Source organism: Canis aureus, chromosome 20 (assembly GCF_053574225.1).
Source record: "Canis aureus isolate CA01 chromosome 20, VMU_Caureus_v.1.0, whole genome shotgun sequence".
Lineage (NCBI taxonomy): Eukaryota > Metazoa > Chordata > Mammalia > Carnivora > Canidae > Canis > Canis aureus.
The window spans coordinates 35,246,569-35,271,367 of record NC_135630.1 but is presented as its reverse complement, the minus strand read 5'-3'; the positions used below and the strand labels follow the sequence as shown (position 1 = coordinate 35,271,367).

Below are 24,799 nucleotides of genomic sequence, written 5' to 3'. Positions count from 1 at the left end.
GAATCCATGGGAGAATTGGCACTTCTGAAGCCCAGGCTTGGAAAGTTCCGTGACCTGCATGGTGACGGTCCAAGGATTACCAGCTCCTCTACTCCTACACTAAAGAAGTGGTGCTTTGGTGTCTGGTCTCTGAATTTACATAAGATCTACATAAAATACCATCCACACTTCATTAGGGTTTGAGGAATTTCATGTGCCAGTGTTAAATACACCAGTGTGGCCACCACCCAAACAAAATACTGGAAGCTGCCATCTCCTCAGAATAGGTCCCTTAGGTCCCTTCCAATCAATCCTCCTACCCCAAGAGGTAATCCCTAACTGACTTCAATCAGCATTGATCACTCTTCCCCAGGGCCACCCACTTTGGGCTGCAGAGTGAGTGACCAGAGGGGCAGGATCTTGGAAGCTGGTCTGGATGACATTACTTAATAGGTTAGTGAGGCCTCAGCCACATAGAGAACAGAACAGAGTGACCACCACACTCCCCAATGGTATCTTATAAATGCTAAAAGGCATTAATGCGAATTATCTGGAACAATAATCAGTGTTAGAAACATGAATAAAGTCCCACCCACCTATCAGGTATACATAGAACACCAGAATGCGTTTTAATGGTCTATAACCAATATCATTCTTTCTCATTAAAATACACTCACCTGGCTGTTTGGATCTCCAAGTAAGTTACATATATGTGGCACAATCTTGCTTAGTGTTAAAGTATGCGCTCCAGAGCTGAAAACAGAAGGAGTGTTTTACTGCTGGTGAGAACCAAGAAAAGAAACACTGCCTCCCTCCCTCTCAACCCCCCCTCCTCCCCGGGCCTAATCACCCCTCACACCTCAGCTCTTCTTTCTTCCCATCTTCTGCCCATCTGGTTCCAAACCTCACCACAAAGTTTGGCCTTTGCACAGAGTTTAAAACCTTTCATGCCGCCCACAGTAGTGTGCTCTCCCTAGCACTCGACGCTTGCCCCATTCTGGCTCCTAACTTACAATGCCAAGCCAAGGCCCCAGCCTCTCCCACAGTCTTGCCTGCCTCACACATGGCTGCCCCTGCATTATTATTCTGTCAAACAGCCATTCCTATTTTGCCCAACTCTGTGCTCTCAACTAAACTGCGAGTCCCTTGAGGGCCCTCCTCCCTTAACTCCCCTCCTGTGCACAGCTGATGGTCAGTGAACAGCTGTTCAGGGGAAGGACCCTGACACAGTAGCCGCAGAGAGTTCCAGCTAACCCTGCCCTGCTGGACAGCACCGAAGTCGCTGACCACTATTCACTGTCATAAACACTACCACACAGAGCCCTTGTAAACACAACTCCCTCTGGTAATCTGATGGCTTCCTTAGGATACATTCTCAGAAGTGAAAGCACTGTGATCAAAAACTAGAAACAGGGATCCTTGGATGGCTCAGCGGTTTGGCGCCTGCCTTTGGCCCAGGGCGCGATCCTGGGGTTCTGGGATCGAGTCCCGCATCGGGCTCCCTGCATGGAGCCTGCTTCTCCCTCCTCCTGTGTCTCTGCCTCTCTCTCTCTCTCTCTCTCTCTCTCTCCATGTCTATCACAAATAAATAAATAAATCTTTAAAAAAAAACTAGAAACATTTTTTAAAAGATGCAAATGTAGGCAATTTAATGGTGCTGCAAAGGCTAACGTATCACTGGAAAATCTACAAGGTGACATAAACATTATTATCCCAATGATGTTTTTGAACTTTACAGGCTGAGCTAAATATGCACTACAAGTTAACAGTGATTTTGCGAAGGCGGTAGAAATGTACCGAATCATGATCTTCCTCCTGATATAAATTTTCTGACATATACAATATCGCTTTTATAATCAGAAAAGGCGACTTGTAACTTCAATTTTTAAAAAGCCTTTCCTATAAATAAGCATGTGACAAAATATTCAACATCAATAGTCATTGGGAAATTATAAATTAAGACCACAATGAGATATTCACTACGCACCAATCAAAATGGCTAAAAAACAGAACAAGGATATGAAAAAACCCAGTCGTCCATTCACTAATGGTGAGAATGTAAAAACAGTACAGACGACTCTGGAAAACAATTAAGCAGTTTCTTTAAAATCAAACCCACCAGCAATGGGTCCATGCCCAAGAAAAACACAGGAATAAATGATCCCATCTATATAACATTCTTGAAATAACAAAATCATAGAGATGGTGAACAGACCAGTGGTGGCGGGGGATGACTGGCATGAGGGAGCCTGGCCTGTGCCTCACCAGTGGTGATGGTTCCCTGGAGCTACATGTGAGACAGAACTGGGCAGAACTGCATACACAATGTGTGTGTGTGTCACCAGAGGAATCTATATAAGCCCTGGGCATTGCATCAGTATTGATTTCCTGGCACTGGCATTGCACTACAGACATGTAAGATGTTAAGAGTAAAGGATCATGGGGCAGGAGTACATAGCACTTCCCAGGACATTTCTCTGCAACTTCCTGAAATCCATAGTTACTTCAAAACACAAAATTAAAAATAAAAATGCTCAGCTAAAGGAAACCCTCAGGCCCCACCCAGACTTACGCATTGAGTGTGGCAACAAGGCAGAGGCATGTGCCTTCCCGAGTCCGGAAATTCTTGTGCTTGAAGCCTCCCAGCATTCGGTCCCACACGTACTGTAGATGACAAAGGACAGGTGAGGAGAGGAGGAGGCTTTCATTTCAATATAAGGCTGATGGAAGAGGGACTGCAACAGGTGCCAAGTCAGCCCCAACTTCAATCAATCCATTCCAGCCCCTCAAGGGCATACTGAAACATAGGTAACTTGTATTTCTGTATCAAGTTAGAGTTTTTCCAAACACATTCCTTTATATAACTGCATTTAATTATCCCAACAGCTCTGAAAGAAAGGTGTAATTGTCCCCATTTCATGGATGAGGAAAGTAAGGCCAAGAGAGGTTTGGGTGACTTGCCAAAGAGCACATACTCCTACTGCTCTCCTGGTCAGAAACAGCTGTCCCCAGCCTATCCACAAGTCACACATCTGCTCATCTTTTAAGACATTCTAGGTTTTACCTTCCCTGGATGGCTTTTTCTAATAACCTCTACCACCCTACCCCACCTCCTATACATTGTACAGTTGAAGCCTAGAAGGCCAGGTTGCGTCCCTCTGTTCATCTGTCCCAGCAGCCCCAGCTCACTAGCAGATAGGAATGAGGGCCAGGTCTCCTGACTCCCCAGACACCATGACCACCTCACCTCTTTTCAGAGAAAATGAGTCACCTACACAAATGAGCTCAAGAATCTAATGCATTCAATCAAACACTCAATACCCATGTTAAGCCCGCTATTTTAGTCAACACCCTTTGCTATTTATTACTTTTTATAACATCCTGGGGGTGGGGGGGTAGCAGAGACAGATGAAATGTTACGGAGATTTTCATGTGAAACACATCAGCTTTAAAAAATTAAATCTTGGGACATCTGGGTGGCTCAGCCAGTTAAGGCATTCTACTCTAGATTTTTTTTTTAAGATTTTTTTAAAACTTATTCATGAGAGACACACAGAGAGAGAAAGAGAGAGAGAGAAAGAGACACAGGCAGAGGGAGAAGCAGGCTCCATGCAGGGAGTCTGATGCGGGACTCAATCCCGGGTCTCCAGGATCATGCCCCAGGCTGAAGGCAGTGCTAAACTGCTGAGCCACTGGGCTCTACTCTTGCTCTTGACTCAGGGTCATGAGTTCAAGCCCCCAGTAAGTGTGGAGACTGCTTAAGGTTCTCTCTCTCCTTGACCCTCTGCCCTCCTGCTTGCACACGCTCTCTAAATTAAAAACATATATAAATAAATAGGTAAATAATCAAAGTAAATAAAAACAAAAGTAGTGAAATCTTTCTACTTTACTTAAATTTCAGAGAGAGAGAGCGTGCACATGTATGAGCTAGGGTGGGGGGAGGAAAGGGAGAGAGAATCTCAAGCAGATTCCCCGATTAGTGCACAGCCCAATGCAGGCCAGACAACGGATGCCAGCAAGCCATGGAGCCCCTCCCTGCCCTACCTGCGGATTAGCAGCTTGATCCATGATCTTCAGCAGCAGAGTTTGGTCTTGCTCTCGCACAGAGTCTTTAGCATCTCCCAGTCTGTCTATTAAACTTGGCAGCACTGAAAATCAAAATGTAAATTGATCAAATGAAAGCCTATTTTGGGGGGTCTGCAGTCACCAACTGGCATTTCAATTACTGGGACGACTAAATGATGTACACCATTCTAGAACCACCATTCCTCACAGTTCTATTCTCCTCACTAAAATCTATGGGAGCTGCTATAAGAATCTGCAAAATCCTTTGTGGGGATATACTACTTGTCTTCTTCCTTAACCGACTAGAGATCCAGCCAGCTCGCAGGACATTTTTAAGCTGGTGAAATATTAAAATGGATGTCAGTGGAAGACATTGGTAAGAAGGAGTCAATGCAAAAGGAAATTTAGTTAAGAGAGGGATACTGCATATTTGCCGATAGAACAGGCACTTATGACTCCATCTCTTTTTCATCTATGCTGTCTGTAATTTTAGAGTATACATGCATGTGTATTAAATGGAGTCTAGCCCCCCACCTAGTGTGGACCATCGGCTGAGGCTCCAAGATCATTGATGTACCGGAAATTAGCTTATTTTTCTGCTTCTTCTAAGTGTATACATACCTTTCCTTTCCAAGAGATATCATGAACAATTCAGCTAACTTATGAGGAAAATGGAATGCTATTAAAATACCAAATTTCTAAAAGTAAGGGAGGTTTTTATTTACAGATGGACAGTTAGTGCCAGAATGGGAAAAGAGTTCTTGACCTTATCCACAAGAGCACGCTGATTAGGAAGGTAACAGAAAATAACAAGTACAAACAACCAAAACTGAGTTCTGTTAAGGAAGGCCAAACAGAGCTGATTGGTGCTTGTATTATCATTATGAAATCCCAGAGGTCAGGAATTTAGAAGGGACTAAATCATATATAAAACGAAACCTGCTTACTTATTTCATTTTGCTAACATATCGTTTTCCCTCCAAAATAGAGAGCGGTCATTTAACATGCATACTTAACATTTATGTTCAAAGTGAAAAAGATAATGCCTCAGATAATGAACTGGAAAAAACTCAGCTGCATCAGATATGCAGGCCTTCTCGAGTGGGAAAGCAAAGCCTCTCAGAACGGGCACACATGATTTTGTGGGCACTAAAATGTAGCACCTATCCAGGTAAGAAAAAAGAGTCAGCAGTAGTACTGCGGGGAGAAGAGCAGCGCTGGAAGAAGCCAGCAGGAAGGCATGGGAAAAACCAACGCTGTGAACCTAGCGGCAGGTGCCCTGGAGCCAGGGGAGGGGCTCTGCGGTGACCCCAGGGCGGGAGGAGGGGCGGTGCTGCAGCCCCAGCAGGGGCAGGATGGCGGAGGCCGTGCGGGCTGCCTGGGACACAGCCGTGGGGTATCGGGAGGCTGAGTGAAGGCGGGGCTGGACGGTGGAGCGCGGCGGGGCCCCCCACCTGCCCGCAGCTCACCTGTGCCGATCTGCGCCTTGAACCGATCCTGCAGCCGGGTGACCAGCGCGGACAGGATGTCCATGCCGAGCAGAACCACCTGCAAGGGGAGACACCGGGAAGCCATGAGCCGCCGGCCTGGGGGCCCCCGCCCCGGCCCAGCAGCTCCCAGGACGCCCCCCCATTCCGGGTCGGACGCGGTCGGACGGGTCACTGGGGAGCCAAGCCCACTGCAGAGTAGACTGGCCGTGAAGGCGGCTGCTCCGGTACGCAAGGGGCTGTGCCCAGCTTCAAGAGAAAACGGTCGGTGACAGGAAACGGGAAGGAAAAAAAACAAAAAAGAACAAAAAACCCCGCCACGAAGGGACCCGTCCGAGGCGCCAGCGGACGGCGGGGACAGCCGAGCCGCGGCCCCGCCCCCAGCGGCCCCGCCCCCCGGCGAGTACGGCGTATGCAAATTACCCGCGGCTGGCGCGTGGCCTTCTGGGTAAAACCAAGCAGCCTATTCGCCACCTTCGAAAGCCCCAGGAAACAAGAAGTTGCTGGTTTGCTTCGGAAGCCGCCTTCGTTGTAGGTATACCCGCTGCCGCGGCTAGGCCGGGAGTCGCGAATCAGTCACCCCAACCCTACCCGGTGTTGGCGCTTCCTGCTAGCAGCGCACGCACGCCTGCCGCCAACCATCCTTTTCTTGGGGTTGCGCTACTGTCCAATGAACGCTTAGTGAGGGCAGTACTGCTGACGCCTGACAACACGCCCGCATCGGCTAAAGCTCTGCTTTATCTCGGTGCAATTTTTGGAAAAAAGAAAAACCTCTTTTCCACGACTTTGAAGTGTAACGATAGTTTAAGTACTCGGGAGAGGCTGCTCGTGTCGCTACGGCTCGTCGCCAGGGGGCGCTGCAGGCTCAACGTTCCCTCCCAAACAGGATAGTCAGTTACTTCTTCTAAACCTTAAACTTGTAACTTAAGAAAAACTCAGCGGCTGTAGTGAATCCCGTTGGTTTCCTCCGATTACTCAGAAATCTGATCTACCCGCTTTTGAAAGGCCGTAAAACTCTCGGGTATACGTGGACAGAAGCAAGAGAGCTTGACTCGTAAAATCCACTTCTGTGCTTCAGTATGTGGTTAGTAGAAGCGCTGAGCTACCTTAAAAAAGATACTCGTCCCTACAAACCCGTTCTCAGTAGAAACTTACGCAACTTTACTGAAAATGGTGCAAAACTGCACGTGGAGTAGTCCCGTATCCTCCAGAACAAATAAATGAACAAGACTGAGGCAATGATGATAATGCAAGGGATGTCGTCATGAGTCCTTTCAAATGTCTGCCCCTGCGTTTTGCATCTTGGAAATACAAAGACTGCAGGCGTTCCTATTCAGCTCGGAATCCACTTCTTCAAAATTACCCGATAAAATAATTAATAAGTAAATAAATAAGGGGCACCTGGGGGGCTCAGTGGTTGAGCATCTGCCTTTGGCTCAGGTCATGATCCCGGGGTCCTGGGATGGAGTTCCCTGTGAGGAGCCTGCTTCTCCCTCTGCCTGTATCTCTGCCTCTTTCTCTGTGTTTCCCATGAATAAATAAATAAAATCTTAAAAAAAAAAAAAAAAAACGCCCAATAATCAGGGCATGAGCTGTCCTTGCAAGGCACTGGCACCTAGAAGATACCAGGAAATAATTCTAAAAAGTTTTTATAAAGAGAACATTGGTTTGTAAAGTTTTTAAAGATATGTAATGGTACAAAACATTTAAAATAGTAGCTTTACTTATCAGCTGAAGAGGATTTAGGCATCACACTGACTTCCTTCCAAAGAGTACAGTATGGAAGTAAAGAATAATTTTATGGTGGAGAAACCTAACATCGCCTCAACCTTAACAAGGGTCAATATCAACAGTCACAAATCATGCTGACAGCACATATGCTTGCTGTGGTGTGATTAAAATGATACTTTACGGGACACCTGGGTGGCTCAGCAGTTAAGTGTATCTGCCTTCATGCTCAGGGTGTGATCCTGGAGTCCCGGGATCTAGTCCCAAGTTGGGCTCCCTGCATGGAGCCTGCTTCTCCCTCTGCCTGTGTCTCTGCCTCTCTCTCTCTCTGCCTCTGTGTGTGTGTGTGTGTGTGTGTGTGTGTCTCTAATGAATAAAATCTTTTTTTAAAAAATGACACTTTACATCAGTGATGTCCTTCTCAAAACCCGTAAGCCAAATCTAATCACGAGAAAAACATCAAATTCCCATAGAGGGACATCCTACAAAATACTGACCAGTACTGTCAAGGTCACCTAAAACATGGAAGTCCAAGATACTGTCATAACCTAGAGGTGCCTAGGGACACATGATGACTAAATGTAATGTGGCAGCCTGAGTGGGATCCTGGAAGAGATAAAAGCAGGAAAAATGTGAGGAATTCTGAATAAACTATGGACTTGAGTGAATAGTGATGCATCAATATTTATTAATTATAACAACTACACCATACTAATGTCAGATATTAATAGGGAGACGGGGTGTGGGGTGCTACATGGGGCTCTCTATACTACCCTCATAGTTTTTCTGTGAATCCAAAACCATCCTAAACATTAAACCTTGTATTTTAAAAACAGAGGCCATCCATTTAATTGGAATTGGCTTTTCCCTGATGAAACGCTAAACATGAGTATGGCTGTGTCACTGGTTGGAGGTGGAAGTGTTACTTATTACAGTTACTTATTACAAAATACTAAAAATGCTGTCTTCAGGTTCTCACCACATCCCTTCCTAACTCATTCCCCCTAAAGTAGAAGAGGGCTGTTATTACACCTTCATTTTGAATGAATTCAAAATTCTATCAGATATCAGAGCCCTTTTTGGTTAAACCACCTGTGAAATTTGAGGGAACATACAGACTTTCATCTTTTCCAGGATGGAAGTTTACTTGGTAGGTTTGACCAGATCTGGCATAGCTAAATCCTAGAGAGTAAATTTCAAAAAGGTTTGCCAAGGGACACCTGGGTGGCTCAGCGGTTTAGCGCCACCCTCAGCTCAGGGCGTGATCCTGGGATCCCGGGATCAAGTCCCACGTCAGGCTCCCTGCATGGAGCCTGCTTCTCCCTCTGACTGTGTCTCTGCCTCTCTCTGTCTTTCGTGAATAAATAAATAAAATCTTTCAAAACAACAAAACTAAATTTAAAAAGCCTTGCCCAGACAGACTGGGGAGTCCAGAGACTCCCCAAGAAGCCTAGGTTGGCAGATGCAGCTAAGGCCCAGTGAAATAGGACAGGAGAGAAGAGAAGAGAGTCCCAGGCACCGTCACAGCAGAATCAACTACTACTTTGGAAGGAAGCAAAGGGGTTCATTTATAGTTGTCCAGTTCACCCTGAGTCACAGCCCCAGTGGGCAAGGAAGGGCATCATCACCCACAAACGTTTATCTTCACAGCTCAGGCCCTGCTCCTGTTTCCATTTCCTTACTGAAGAAAGAGATACATGGATAAAGTCATTGCCCAGAAGACCATAATTTGTGGCTATGAAGCCTCTGTGTGCCTCAATTTCCTACCTATAAAATGGAGACAACAGTAACAGCTACCTCAGGCATCACTATCTGTATGTGAAGTGCTTGACATGGTGCTTGGTGCATGGTGAGGGCTAGACTACACACCTGGTGGCAGTTATCACCAGCTCACAGTCACTGCCATAAGCAATAGTTACCGATCGGTGGTCCAGCAGAGGCCTGGGATTCCTGATGACAAGAGACTCAGCTGGCACAGAAGACTTCCAAGAAAGAGTCACACTACGTGAGGCTAAATTTGAAAAAACTAGCCTCGCACCAAAGGGAAGGACAACCTCTAAGCAGAGGGCAGTGTGCATGCAAAGATGTGAGGCAGCTGCCACGAAGGGGAAAGCTGGAGGGGAGGGCAGGCAGGGTGGGGAAGTTGCAGGGGAGGAAGCTCCCGAAGGGCCTCAGACATGTCTGGAAGACAGTGAGCAGCCTCTGAAGGGCTATACCAGTAAAGAGGGAGTGCCAGGGAGCTGCAGTTTTATAGACAGGACAGGGTGAGCAGCATGAGGAAGGTGGTCTGGGAGAGACAGGGCAGGGGCGGGGAGGGGACCGGGCTCACACCCAGCACTTAAGGCCTTTAGTTTTCACTAAGCCATTAAGTCTGCATTACCTTTAAGTGCCTCCTTCAATATTCTTTTTCGTTTTCTGAGTTTATACTGGTTTCCACAGCAGAACCCCTCAAATGAAAGAAATGCTGTGCCTTGTATTTCTTCAAAATTTCCATAATATATATAGCATAACAGTGAATTCATGGTAAATGGTCAGTAAACCCCTACTATACTAAACAAAAACAAGCTACTTTAATTAGTAATGAATTCATTTGATGGAGGAGTTCTCAAGGTCTGACACAATTCCTTTATCCTATAACTTAAAAAAAAAAATGCTTTGAAAAGGAGTTTGTAATTGCTAAGTAACTCAGACTAACTCTTATGCTGAAAACTCCTAAATTATAAAAGAATATCTGCTTGGAAACATCAGAGGACAAGGAAGGCAAAGAAAAGATACCAGGTCATGAAACATAAGTAAACTAAAATCCAGAGGGATAAGCACGCAGCAAATGGTTGACTTTTGCCCTCATGCCATTTAAACACTGGGAAAGGACAACTGAGACACTGAGAATTGTTTTCAGTGATCATGTGGATCTAGGAAAACAAAGGTTGGATGCCAGAGCCCTCAAAGGTTGGTAGCCTGGATAGCACCCTACCACTTGAAATCCAAATGGCTATACCTTAGGAGAGTGAATTGAAAGTAAAACAGCCTTCCGATGGACCACAGACCAGCTTCCAGGAATCTGATTGGTCAAAATATATATATATATATAAAATATATATATATATATATATATATTAATCCCGGACATTACACGATCTTAGATTAGTGGGGCCCTAAAGCCCCTGGCAGATGAAAATCCCAATCACTTCCAGATGGAGAGATCATCCTAATCCAGCCCTCAATTTACTTCTATAAACAACTTTCAGATGTAATGTCCAAAACATAACCAAAGATAACCGATAACCAGACACACTCAACAACTATAAATGAAAACTAGCAGAAACACATGAACTACGCACATGAAAATAATAAGAAAGAGAATTTAAAATAATAATTCTGGGTTGCCTGGCTGGCTTAGTCAGTAGTGTATGTGACTCTTGATCTCAGGGTCATGAGTTCAAGTCCTATGGATACAAGAGTTACTCTAAAAATATATAATAATTCTTACTATGTGTAAGAAGATAAAACACATGATTAAAATTTGGGAGACAGAAAGTACTTCTAAAAAAGTGACATCAATTTTTAAAAGCACCAAATACTACAATATCCAAAATTCAGTCCTCAATGGATAGGCTTAAAAGCACACTGGGGATCCCTGGGTGGCGCAGCAGTTTAGCGCCTGCCTTTGGCCCAGGGCGCGATCCTGGAGACCTGGGATCGAATCCCACATCGGGCTCCCGGTGCATGGAGCCTGCTTCTCCCTCTGCCTATGTCTTTGCCTCTCTCTCTCTCTCTCTCTGTGTGACCATCATAAATAAATAAAAATTTAAAAAAAAAAAAGCACACTGGATGCTAAGTCTGCAGACAAAAAAAAAAAAAGGATTTCAAAAAGGGAAGTCAGCAACAGCAGGTAAAAAGCAATAGTTGATACCCATTTGGATTACTATAATAACAAAAATGGAAGGGAGGGAGGAAATAACAAGTGGTGGGGAGGACATGGAGAAATTAGAATATCTGGTACACCACTGGTAGAAATATAAAGCAGTGCAGTCACTGTGAAAAATGATATGATGGCTACTCAAAGAACAAAACACAAAATTAACAAATGATCCAGCAATTCCACTTCTGGGTATATACCCAAAAGGAGTGAAAGCAGGGTTCCAACAGATAACTTGTACTCTTATGTTCCTAGCAGCAATATTAAAAGCGGAAAGAGCCAAATTTTGACACAAGTGTGAAATCAAGCATCATACTTAATGAGCTACTGGAAACAAAAATTAAATGTATAAAACTTACAAAGAAGCAAAACTGTCATTATAAATGGAAAATGTAACTACAAGTAGAAAAATCTGGAAGATCTACAAATACAAAATTTAAAACTGAGGGGCACCTGGGTGGCTCAGTTAAGCATCTGCCTTCAGTTCAGGTCATGATCTCGGGGTCCTGGGATAGAGACTCACATCAGGATCCCCACTCAGCAGGGAGTCTGCTTCTCCCTCTGTGCCCATGTTCTCTCTCTCAAATAAATAAAATATTTTTTAAAAAACGAGCTAAGTCAATATACAAGAGAAATCAATTACATTTCCGTACAAGAAGCCAAAAAGGAAAATGTTTAAGTTTTCATATTCGACTGCACAAAAATAAATGCCTAGGAATAAATCTAGCCAAAATAAATATATACCCAAAAAGTTATGGAACAATTAAAAAAAATTAAAGAGAACTAAAATAAATGAAAAGGTAAACTACAGGTTGATATACTCACTACTATGAAATTTTCATTTTTCTCAAATTGATCTACATTCAGTAAGATTTCAATCAAAATCTCACCTAAAATATATTTTTAAAAACTTCTCAAGTTGATTACAAAATCTGTGTGGAAATGTCAATGGCAAGAGTGACAAAAACTTGCTCCCACTGTATATCAACATTTATTATAAAATGGCAATACTTAAGGTAATATGCTATCAGGTCAAGAAAAAAATATATCAACAGAACAGAATAAACAGACTCACATATATATGGGCACTTAACTTATGACAATGGGGCATAGTGAGAACAGGGCCACTGAATATATGGAATAAAAAAAGAAACTAACTGCTATCTCATACCATACACAAAAATGAATTCCTGGTAACAATATAAGTGTGGAAACATAAAATAATAAAGCTTTTAGAAAATGACCTAAGAAAATAGTAGGGCACAACAAACACAAACCCTAGAGGGAAAGACTGATTGAAGTCTATCAAACTGAAATTAAGAACTTTGGCATACCAAACACTGTAGGAAAGTGAAAACAAGTCACACAGGAAAAAGTTATTTATGAAACAAATAAGCAACAAAAGGCCTGATTCTAGAATATATACATATATCAATCTTGTACAAACTAACCAATAGGCAATCCAGAACAAAAATGGGCAAAATATCTGAAAAGACACTTCATAAAAGACAGCAATGGTCAGAAGTACACAAAAAGTTGCCCAGTTTCCATTAGTCAGCAGAGAAATGCAAATTGAAAGTATAAGGAGACATTACTACTTACTTCCCAGAATGGCTAAGTTAAAGACTGACAAGACCAAGTATCAACAAGAACATGGAAACTCTCATACATTCTGGTAGGAATGTGAACTGGTACAACCAACACTTAAGAAAACACCTTGGGGGGATCCCTGGGTGGCTCAATGGTTTAGCGCCTGCCTTCAGCCCAGGGCATGATCCTGGAGACCTGGGATCGAGTCCCACATCAGGCTCCCTGCATGGAGCCTGCTTCTCCCTCGGCCTGTGTCTCTGCCCCTCTCTCTGTGTGTCTCTCATGAATAAATAAATAAAATCTTTAAAAAAGAAAAAAAAAAACCTAAACGCCCTAAAGTGAAGCGTTCAGGGTTGTTTCCACTAGAAAGGAAAGAGAAAGGAAAGAAAGAAAGAAAGAAAGAAAGAAAGAAAGAAAGAAAGAAAGGAAGGAAGGAAGGAAGGAAGGAAGGAAGGAAGGAAGGAAGGAAGGAAGGAAGGAAGGAAGGAAGGAAGGAAGGAAGGAAACACCTTGGTATTATCCACCAAATTTGTAGCAATTCCACCACTAGAAATACGCCGAAATAGATATACATGTACATATATTACAGGTGAAGTATACAAAATTTCTCAGGGCAGCACTATTTATAATAGTCTAAAACTAGAAATCCATGAGGCCCCTACTGCAGAATGTAGGACTTGTAGTTTTCATACTAAAGAATACAATAAATAAAAACAAATGAATCATAAGCATACTCAATTACACAGATAAATCTCATAACAAGTGAAAAGGCCAGACACAAAGTATCTATATATTTTTATGAAATTCAAAAACAAGCAAACATGAACTATGATTTTAAAGTGCATTTTTGTGTAATAAAACTAAAAAGGGAAGCAAGAAAGTGATTATATAAAAGTCAGGAAGAGTGTCTGCTTTGGGATATGTTCTCCTTCTTTTCCAGAGTACCAATTAAACTGCGTTAGCTTTCTCACAACTCAGAAACTGTGTCTTTGTGTTTCATGCACTTTCTTTCTACATATAGTTCACAATTTTTTTGAAGTTTAAAAACTAAAAAAGCTGTAGTGTTTCTGGACTCCTTGACCTATAAGTCTGTGGCAAGTGGCTAGGCTTTGTCTCTGCCTCATGTACTTTCCAAACCACCAGTGAAAATACCAAAATAGAAGCCACTACAATTCTCCTTCTGGACAGTGTAACATCTGCTCATTCCTTCCCCCCAAAAAACATAGGAGACAAGTTAGGTAGGAAGACCACTGCAGGGATACCTATACCTGGGTGGCTCAGTCAGTTAAGCATGAGCCTTCAGCTCAGGTAATAATCTCCGGTCCTGGGACTGAGCCCCGCATCAGACTCCCTGCTCAGTGGGGAGTCTGCTTCTCCTTCTCCCTCTGCTTCCCAAAAAAAAAAGGAAGACCACTGCATTTCTTAAGCTTCAGAAGATTGGACTGGCTTGAGTAAATATAATATTTTGCACTCATATTGTACTTTGCTGTTTTTTTTTTAAGATTTTATTTATTTATTCATGAGAGACGCAGAGAGAGAGAGAGGCAGAGACACAGGCCGAGGGAGAAGCAGGCTCCATGCAGGGAGCCTGATGTGGGACTCGATCCCAGGTCTCCAGGATCACACCCCGTGCTGAAGGCGGCGCTAAACCACTGGGCAACTGGGGCTGCCTTACTTTGCTGTTTTTAAGGCACTCTGGGGTGAATCTGAATAATCTCACAACAACCTGAAATATGGACTGTACTATCCTGAATTTGCAAATGAGGAAAATAAAGCCCAAAGAGGTAAAAAGACTTACCAGAAGTCATGAAGTTGGGATAGTGACGGAACTGAAAATAAACCCAAGCCCCCTGATCTTATCAAGACCATCTGAGTAGAGCAAAATCACAATATCCAAAACCCCATGCTTATCATTTTTCTTATCTCTCTCTAGCTGGCTTACATATGACCTCGAGCAAGACACAGCACTTCTCTGCCTGTAATACCAGATAACCTCCCAGGTCGGCCTCAGCTGTACACTTCTCTGATGTCCTGATAGTGCCCAGAACAGGAGAAAGTTGCAGGGCTTTGTCACATAGATCTGGGATCGAATACCACTCTACCACCCCTACTGGCCAGCTGGGCTACTCCATCTCCAGGCTCCACAAGCTTCATCGGTAAGATCAGAACAATTGTACCTTACAGAATATACATGAGGGTTAAGAGTTTTAACACACACCTGTAATGCAGTAGGCATTCAGTAAGTGCCTCTTCCCTTCTTTATGAGGCACTTAAGAAGAAAAGAACTTAAGAAAAAAAAGAAAGCCTGGCCTCACAGAGGAGGACCATAGAACAAAGAAGAAAGTAAGGATACCCCAAATCTGTCACTCTACAAGAACTCTATTAACATTTTGATGATTGTCCCAAAAGACATCTCTGCATACGCACATTTCCATGTAATTTCACATAAACAAGTGAGAGAGAGATAGAGGCAGATAGATGTAGAGATTTTGTTGCTTAATATGCCATGGAAGTCTTCCCAAACTAACAGTAAAGGACCTATACCTCCATCTGCAGTAGCTGTCTGATACCCTGTTGTATCATAAATACTGATCCACTTTCCCAAAGTAATGCTGGCATTCAGGTCTGTTTAGAATTTTTTACTATCTCAGACAATTCCTTGATGGGTACTCCCTTCCACACGTGTACATGGTTATCTCCTGAGGACAAATTCTGAAAAGGACAACTGCTCGGTCAAAGGGAACACACACTGTACACTTGATGAGGTCTATTTTTAACATAATGCACTAGATGCCCTGTGGGGCTACAGGCTGCTGACTTCTACAAATCTGCTGGTTATTTTAAAAGACTCTATATCGCAACCTTATTAAATAAGGAGGAAATTAATTAGCACTCTATGCTGCATTCACTTTTAATTCCAAGAATAAGAGCACAATACAAATACAAAAAAAAAGGGTATGAGAAAGTCAGTGACTTTGCATATTCACATGTAGAATGGGGAGAATTATTCATCCAAACTGATTGTCCTTCAAAGTAGTCATGTGAGGGAGTCCCTGTGACCCTCATCCCAGTGATAATGCTACCAGATTCCTCTAGAATGGGCTCCAGAGCTGTAAGTCTGTTAAAATATCAGTCATTAATAGTAGACTAATGGGACTAATCAAGTTATCAGCTTGTTACCTGTCATTGCCCACATATAAGGATTTTACCAATGGTAAAGGAACTTCCATCACTTTATTTTTATGTATAAGCATCAATAGGCCAGGTGAGGCTAGAAGGCCCAGTCTGAATAGAGAGAGAGGCAGTTAGTAAAAACAGATCTAGTCTCATATAACTTTGAGCAGTGACAGAAACATTCTGTCTGCGCCATCCAATGCAGCAGCCACTAGCCACATGTGGCTACTGAGCAATCGAAACATGAGTGTGAATGAGAAACAGAGCTCTAAATTTTACTTAAAACATGAAGTTACCTAACTTTACATAGCCACAGGAGGCCCACAGCTACCATGCTGGACAGCACAGCTCCACACCAATGGTTGCGAGCCTGAGCTGGTAAAAACCCAGGTCAGGGGATCCCTGGGTGGCTCAGCGGTTTAGCGCCTGCCTTTGGCCCAGGGCGTGATCCTGGAGTCCCGGGATCGAGTCCCACGTCAGGCTCCCGGCATGGAGCCTGCTTCTCCCTCCTCCTGTGTCTCTGCCTCTTTCTCTCTCTCTCTATCATAAATCAATCAATCAATCAATCAATCAATCCCAGGTCAGTGTGTGAGAGGGGCAGGGGAACACCTCCCAAAGCTCTGCTCACGTGACACCATGTTAGAGATAAGGTAGGCCAGATTTTCTGGTTATCTGGTATTACAGGCAGATCTCCAGATTTTCAACACTGGCAACTTCCTAAATGAATTCTAAGGGACCGGTAACAAACAAAGAAAACATGCTGGGGGTCAAATCCAGCCAAAGACCCCTAAATCTGCAACTTCTCTCTTCCAGATACATCTCATAAATGTAAGATCAGGCACCAAAACATTCAGTTGTCTAAGGGATGAAGCAAAGATTCCAGCTGCCCCTGAGCTGAGCAACGCCAATCAGCCAGCAAGGCTCACAGCTCTGGCCCCTGCCCCACACTCTCCCAAGAGTCTCCCTATGCTACTCCTCCAAGGCCCCAGTCCTGATCCTTCCAGTAGAATTTTTTAGCTAGCCCAGTCTAGGAGATCTTCCAGTCTCCTGAGTCCACGCAGGCCAAGACCTGCATCTCTCTCCAGCTCCTTTACATGCATCTCTCCAAAACGACTACTAACTACTCAAAGCAGGATGGTTCCTCATACATGAGGCTTTCTCATTCCCACCCACTTCCCAAGAGATAGCAAAGGCATGGGGGGCAAGTGGGCCAGGAGGCACAGGGAGAATCAACTGCTACCTTGCATACAGTCTCTTTATTATATTATTTAATCCTCACAACAATATCCTGAGCCAAATACCACACCTATAAATATCCCTACTTTACAGATGAGGAAACAGGCAACTGGGCAAAGTCATTCAGCTATTACGTGGCTCAAGTAATATCCATTAATCAATCAGTCTTACAAAAGGGCAAACCAAGAATGCTAAGATTGTAATGACAAAGTCTGCGACTCGTATGTGCATGCCTACCCCAGAGAACCATCTGCCCACTGCCTACTGGTACTGGCAAAAAGTGGGCATTGTTCCCAGCAGCCAAAAAGTGGTGGCAAACCAAATATCCATCAACTGGTGAACAGATAAAGCACAGTACATCCATACAACTAAATACCATTCAACAGGGACGCCTGGGTGGCTCACTGGTTGAGCGTCTGACTTTGGCTCTGGGCGTGATCCTGGAGTCCCGGCATCGAGTCCCACGTCAGGCTCCCTACATGGAGCCTGCTTCTCCCTCTGCCTGTGTCTCTGCCTCTTTCTCTTTGTGTCTCTCATGAATAAATAAATAACCTTTAAAAAAAATAAATAAATATATAAATGCCATTCAACAATAAAGAGGAACAAAGGACTGATACACGCTACAATACAGATGAACAAAGAGGCTACATACAAGAAATCAGACACAAAAGAGGACATATTGTATGATTTTGTTTATACGAAATGTCCAGAAAAGGCAAATCTACAGGCACAGAAAATAGACAAATAATTGCCTACAGCTAGGGGTGGGAATGGGACTGACTGCAGCTGGGGATTGGGGGTCTTTTGAGAGCAATGGGGAAATGTACAATTTTGTAAATTTACTAAAAATAACTGATACATGAAACAGATGAATTTTATGATACATAAATTATACCTCTATAATTCTGTTTTTTATTTTTTTTAAAGATTTTATTTATTCATGATAGACAGAGAGAGAGAGAGAGAGAGAGAGGCAGAGACACAAGCAGAGAGAGAAGCAGGCTCCATGCAGGGAGCCCGATGCGGGACTCGATCCCGGGACCCCAGGATTACGCCCCAGGCCAAAGGGCAGGCGTCAAACCACTGAGCCACCCAGGGATCCCCTATAAATCTGTTATTTAAAAAAATCAGTTTGGGGCACCTGGTGGCACAGTTGGTTAAGTGTCCTACTCTTGGTTTCGGCTCAGGTCGTGATCTTAGGGTCATGGGATCAAGCCCCATGTCAGGCTCCACACTCACAATAGAGTTGGCTTGAGTCTCCCTAAGTTTTCTCTCTCCTTCCGCCAACCGCTCCCCAGCTCCCCACCCACACCAATATGCCATGGAAGTCGGCTTAAGTCTCTCTAAAGACTCTCTAAAATAAATAAATAAATAAATCTTTTTTAAAAAATCAGTTACTGGGCTTAAAAGAACTGATCCTTCTGGTGACTGGATCATGAAGAACTGATGACATCTGCCAAAGGCAAGTACTGGTTATTCATCGATCCAGAAACACTGGATAGATGTTGCAGAAGGAAAAGCAAGGCCACAGGTCAGGTCAGAGCTTGTGCAGAGCAAAAGTCCTTCCCAATTCTCCTGAGAACTCTGAAGAGGTCATGGTGCACACCAGGCTCAACAGTTCTGCTTGCGGCCCGCTAACCACCCATGGTTTTCCTGAATGGGCTATGCTCTTTCCTTACATGTGTCCCTGCCTGAAACATTCTACTTTCCCTCTCTGTACACTCTTCTCTTCTTTCAGGGCTCTCTTCAAGCACCATGAATTCCAATGCCCTCCCATTTATATCCACTAGCCCAAAACAGAAAGCTGTGTTTCCAGCATCCCCACCATACACAGTTCTTCTAGCTGTCAGACTCAAGGGACCTCTGGTTTTTAAACCATTTATCTGCCTAGTGCCTAGAGTCTAGACTTTAAGTTTCTGTAAGGCAGGCTCTGCATCTTCTCCATCTCTGTATCATCAGTGTCAACCATAATGCTAGCAAATCTGGGGAGGTGAGGGTGGATAGAAAGTTGTTGGATATGACAGTAATAATAGTGCAAATTGTTATTTAGTTCATGTTTGAACTAAGCATTGCATTAACAATCCAAAATACAGTAACTGGCATTAAGACCCTCTCACTTCCTCCTACTTTTATCCTTGTTTCCATCCTGTCCTCATTCCATCTATTCTCACCACACAACCAGAGGTACTTTTAAATATTTTTTTTCTTTGTTTATTTTAGAGAAAGAGAGAGAGAGCAGGGGAAGGGCAGAGGGGAGGGAGAGAGAAAGAATCTCAAGCAGACTCTATGCTGAGCATGAACTCTGACATGGGGCTCGATCTCATAATCCTACGATTATGACCTGAGCTGAAACCAAGAGTCAGACAGACAATTATGACTAACCCACCCAGATGCCCCAACCAGAAGGTCCTTTTAAGGGTACTCATATCATGCCACTCCTATGCTCCAAAGCCTTCAATGGCTCCCACATCGGGTAAGAGAGGGTCTTTACAATGGCCTACAAGCCCTCACAGCCTGACCTCCTATTCCCTCACTAGCTTATGGCTGCCCCTCTCCCTTCAGGGGCCTCCTGGCTATTTGTCAAATGTCCCCTCTTTGTACCTAAGTTTCTCTCCCTAGAATGCTTTCCCCCAAGATATCCACTTTGTCTGCCCAGCATTTCATTCCAACATTTGCTGAACAGCTATCTGTTGGTCAGGTCCATTGCAACCGGCCTACTGAATACTATGGGCGAGTACCACGTGTGTCCTTCCACTTTGCTTTATTTTTCTCCAAAGCATTTATCACTCTCTAGTACTCTATAAAATTCACTCAGTTAACTTGCTTATGGATTCTTTCTTCCAAGTAGAACATCTAATTATTCATTACTAGTGTCCAGAACCTTGTTTGTTTTTTTAAAATGCCGGCAACTTCTGTGAATGCTGAGGCTTACCCTAGGTTCCACGAGAGCAGGTGGTAGAACTTATTCCTTCCTGGTTAGTAGTGCAGGTGCTAAATTCTGCTGGGGTCCATCTCAATTGATACTTTAAAGCAGAGACCTCTACTTTGATTACACATCCTTATTAGAGTACTTCATATGCATATTTCTTTATAATCTATAAATCTGCTGTTATGCAGATATACAGTAAAATTATAAAGTACACGAAAAATTCAATACTTTTGAAAAACAGAATTGAAAATCAATTTAACAGGGGCTCTAGCATGTTCTTACTGTGGCCCAATGACCTGCCTGGGTCCCATCAAGAAGCCCACTTATCTAAAAGTAAAGCAGTATCCACTGTGAAGTTGTACCTTGCTTTGACTGGAAAGGAGAGAACACCACAACAGAAAGAAATCCTCCAGGGTTCCACTTCCTAGGAAACACCTCACTGTCAATCAGGAGAAAAGTGATTTAAAAAAAAACATATTCCCAAGTCTCGCAGATTCCAAACTATGATGAATTTCAGAGCTAGCCAAATTCTGGCACACTCTGCGCAGATATTTTATAAGAATGATCTTGCAAACCAAAGCTTTCAACATGGCTTGGGTACCTTAATAACATTTTATGAAAAAATCAATCTACTGGACTGCATAATCAACAAAACTACTGCAAAGTACAGATGGCCATTCTTTGTCTGAACTCAAGGAGAAAGCGTTACTTAAAGTTACCATGATGGAGGCAACAAGGTATGGACCACAGCTGGTGAGATGTGCAAACCACACAAACCAGCAGAATGAGCAGTCTTCAGAAACCCAGTACTCGGGGCCCAAGGGGCGAGAAGATCCAAAAAAAACAAAAAAAAACAAAAAAAAACAAAAAAAAAACAGAGAATAGTCTTTAGAGTCAGACAAAACTGGGGTTCAGACTGTGGCACCACTATTTTTACTAGCTTGGGGACTCTAATAAAGTCAACATCTCAAAGTTCATATATGAATCTACAAAATGGGATACTAATATCCCCTTCTGCAGGTGACTGGGAGGACTACTGAAGCAATCTATTTAAATTATCAAGCACAGTGAGCCACAAACAGTAAACATGGCCCTAATATGTTAAGCTTTGGGACTTTTTTTTTTTTTTTTTTACTTTTTTTATTTATGATAGTCATACAGAGAGAGAGAGAGAGAGAGGCAGAGACATAGGCAGAGGGAGAAGCAGGCTCCATGCACCGGGAGCCCGACGTGGGATTCGATCCTGGGTCTCCAGGATCGCGCCCTGGGCCAAAGGCAGGCGCCAAACCGCTGCGCCACCCAGGGATCCCAGCTTTGGGACTTTATGAGGTATCAAAATAGAAATATCCTTGGGGCACTGGGTGGCTCAGTTAGTTGAACATCTGCCTCTTGGTTAGGCTCAGGGTTGTGAGACTGAGCCCCACATCAGGATCCATGCTCAGCATGTAGTCTGCTTGTCCCTCTCCAACTACTCCTCCCCTCTGGGCTTGTGCATGTTCTCTCTCCCTCTCTCTCTCTGATAGATAGGGAGGGAGGGAGGGAGGGAGGGAGGGAGGGAGGGAGGGAGGGAGACAGACAGACAAAAATCTTTTTTTATAAAGAAAATAAAAATATCCTGTAGGCAGATGTCTGCTAGCTGAAGCCCAGGAGAAAAGGAAGTCTGAGGTGCAAATATTGGTCTAAGAACCATAAGTATGAATGAGATTCCCCGGTGAGAACATGCAACAACAGATCAAAAACATCCTATTAGAAACCGATAGCAGTACAGCCAACTGGAAGCACCAGAACATTCCCACAGTCAAATAGGATGGGAATATAGGAATATTCTGATTAGCATTCTGACAAGCCTTAGCAATACAGTAAGAAAAAAGAATAAAAAGAACTAAAAAATAAAAGACATTATCACCAACACTTGCAAATAATAGTCTACTAAGAAAATACAAAACTATCAACTGAAAATTAGAAGTGACAACAGAATAAGTTGGCCAAATATCATACTTATATAGAAAAATATTTTTTTTCATTATGTCTATCAGAACCAGGAAGAAAGTCTAAGGGGAAGAAAATCAAATTTACAACTCCAACAAAAACATATAGTAATTAGGATTGAGCCATAAGACCTATGTGAAGAAACTATAAAAATTTTACTAATGGGCATAAAGAAAGCACAAATAAAGGAAGAGAAATGTCTTATTCTTAAAGGAAAAAAAATAATAATAAACACAAGTAGGGGCACCTGGGTGGCTCAGTGGTTGAGCATCTGCCTTCAGCTCAGGTAGTGATCATGGGATCCTGGGATCGAGTCCCAGGGAGCCTACTTTTCCCTCTGCCCATGTCTCTGCCTCTCTCTTTGTGTCTCTCATGAATAAATAAATAAAATCTTTAAAAAAAAAAAAAAGAATAAACACAAGTAAAAGAGAAACAACAAACTGGGCAAAAGCTATTTGTAAAATATATAGGGAAGGAACACATTCATGACTTTAAAAAAAACCCTACAATAATTTTTTAAAATAAATATTTATTTTTAAATGGACAATTCATTCTATATAACACCAATAATCATACAAAGTTGCTCAATCTCACTTATATTCAAAGAACTGCAAAACACAATAATGGTACACCATTTATAACCTATCGGACTGAGACATTTTAAAAGATTAATAATGGCCTATGTGTTTGGAGGGTTCAGAATAACAGACACTAGCATAAGGAGCTTGCAACCCTAGGAAGTGTAACTGATACAGGATCTGGACAATTGATAGCTATCAAATTTTTAATATGTATAAAGTCTGACCCAACAAATTCATCTAGTAATCTATTTCAGAAACATTAACACAAGTATGCTAAGCAATACAGTTGCATGCAACCATTGATCTCTACAGCATTATTTTGTAGAAGAAAAACATTAAAAATAATTCTGGGACCCCCTCCTGGCTCAGTCAATGGAGAATGTGACTCTTGACCTCACAGTCATGAGTTTGAGCCCCATGTTGGGCATAGATCTTACTTAAAAGTAGTAACAATAATAATATTCATCAACAGGTGATTGGGTGAATTAGTTATATGTACATGTGTGCTATCTGAATAATTAAAAGCAGTAACAAATAGGGGCACCTAGGTAGCTCAGTCAGTTGAGCATTCACCTTCTGCTCAAGTCATAATCCTGGGGTCCTGGGATCAGACTCCCTGGCTCAGTGGGGAGTCAGCGTCAGCTTCTCCTTCTCCCTCCCCCCCTTCTCCTTGCTTGTGTGCTCTCTCTCTCAAATAAATAAAATCTTTTAAAATTTTTTTAAATTTTAAAAATTAACAAATACAGTAGCAATGAATAATCCATAAATGAAGTTAGAAAACCACTCCATTTACAACAGCACCAAAAAGAAGAAAATGCTTAGGAATAAGTTTAGCAAGAAAAAAGTGCAAGACTTGCACACTGAAAACTACAAAATACTTCTGAAAGGAATTCAAGAAGACCTAAATAAACGGAAAGATATCCTCTGTTCGTGGAGAAGACAATACCACTAAGGTGGCAATATTCCCTAAATTGATCTACAAAGTCAATGCATTTGCTATCAACATTCCAGCTGCCTTTTTCTGCAAAAATTAACAAGCCACAGTATGGAGTTTAAAAAAGAAAAGCAAACTGCAGCACAGTATGTATATCACGTGACCCTGTTTGTTTTTTGTATTTTTTTAAGATTTTATGTATTTATTCATGAGAGAGACAGAGAGAGGGGGGCAGAGACACAGGCAGAGGGAGAAGCAGGCTCCATGCAGGGAGCCCCATGTGGGACTCGATCCCAGGACTCCAAGGATCACGCCCTGGGCTGAAGGCAGGCGCCAAACCGCTGAGCCACCCGGGGATCCCCCTTATTTGTTTTTTTTTTAAAACTTACATGCAATGTTTGTGTACAAGTAACTTTGCATTATCGGGAACAGACTTTTTTTTACCCCTGCACCTCACACATGTCTGTATTATGAAACTTTTACAACAAGCACATATAATTTCATAGTGTTAAGAAAATCATGATAAAAAAGCTTTTTAATATTTTAAGTTTTAAACAAATCAATTTAAATTCTCTGACAGGCTGCCTGCCAGAAAGGAATGGAAGATGGCCTTTGGTCCAGGTTTAGTCTACACAGCTGAGAAGGAATCTATATCCCCGAACACCCTTCTGCCCCAAGTTTATTCCATGTCTGGCAGGAGACTATGACTTTCAGGAACACGCATCCTAAGAGCAGCCAGTGACTGACAACCACTGAAGCTACAAGAGGGGTGCGTGTGGATTCATTGTACATTCTACTTTCATGCAGCTTTGAATTTTTCAAAATACAAAGTGAAAGAAAAATACAGGTACCTAGTCTTTGATCTTCAGGGTCCGGCCCTCCTTAACTAGTTAGGGATCTGGAATAAGACTCATGACCAATGTTCTGGGAAGAAAAAATCACTCACTGTATTGTATCCTAAGGGCCTCCTGTCCCTTACCCTAAATGCTACAATGCGTTAGGACAGTATCTTGAAGTGCTGTGATCTTCTACAACCACTATCAAAGGAAAACCCCGATAAAATAAAACAATACAAGTATTTGGTTTTTTTTTTGTTTTTTTTTTTTTAATTTTTATTTATTTATGATAGTCACAGAGAGAGAGAGAGGCAGAGACACAGGCAGAGGAAGAAGCAGGCTCCATGCACCG

The 24,799-nt window shown here is 42.8% G+C and overlaps 1 protein-coding gene, 1 long non-coding RNA gene and 1 other non-coding gene across 14 annotated transcripts in view; 2 read left to right on the top strand and 1 right to left on the bottom strand.

Annotated features, from left to right (window-relative positions):
• The window catches only part of CLASP1 (cytoplasmic linker associated protein 1), a 266,298-nt gene that overhangs the window by 171,023 nt on the left and 70,476 nt on the right, over positions 1-24,799 (bottom strand). For all 12 annotated transcript variants that reach the window (XM_077861340.1, XM_077861342.1, XM_077861347.1 and 9 more), the window contains exons 3-6: positions 5,514-5,592; positions 4,024-4,127; positions 2,552-2,643; positions 657-732 (exon numbers count right to left, since the gene is read on the bottom strand). In XM_077861340.1, coding sequence (XP_077717466.1) covers positions 657-732; positions 2,552-2,643; positions 4,024-4,127; positions 5,514-5,592 — 351 coding nt within the window. The remainder of the gene's footprint in view (positions 1-656; positions 733-2,551; positions 2,644-4,023; positions 4,128-5,513; positions 5,593-24,799) is intronic.
• Positions 4,265-24,681, top strand: LOC144291670 (uncharacterized). The gene is made up of 3 exons (XR_013359058.1): positions 4,265-4,420; positions 14,702-14,924; positions 24,192-24,681. It is a non-coding gene; the product is annotated as an uncharacterized LOC144291670 (long non-coding RNA).
• LOC144292007 (U4atac minor spliceosomal RNA) lies at positions 6,169-6,293 on the top strand. Its single transcript, XR_013359554.1, has one exon. It is a non-coding gene; the product is annotated as a U4atac minor spliceosomal RNA (small nuclear RNA).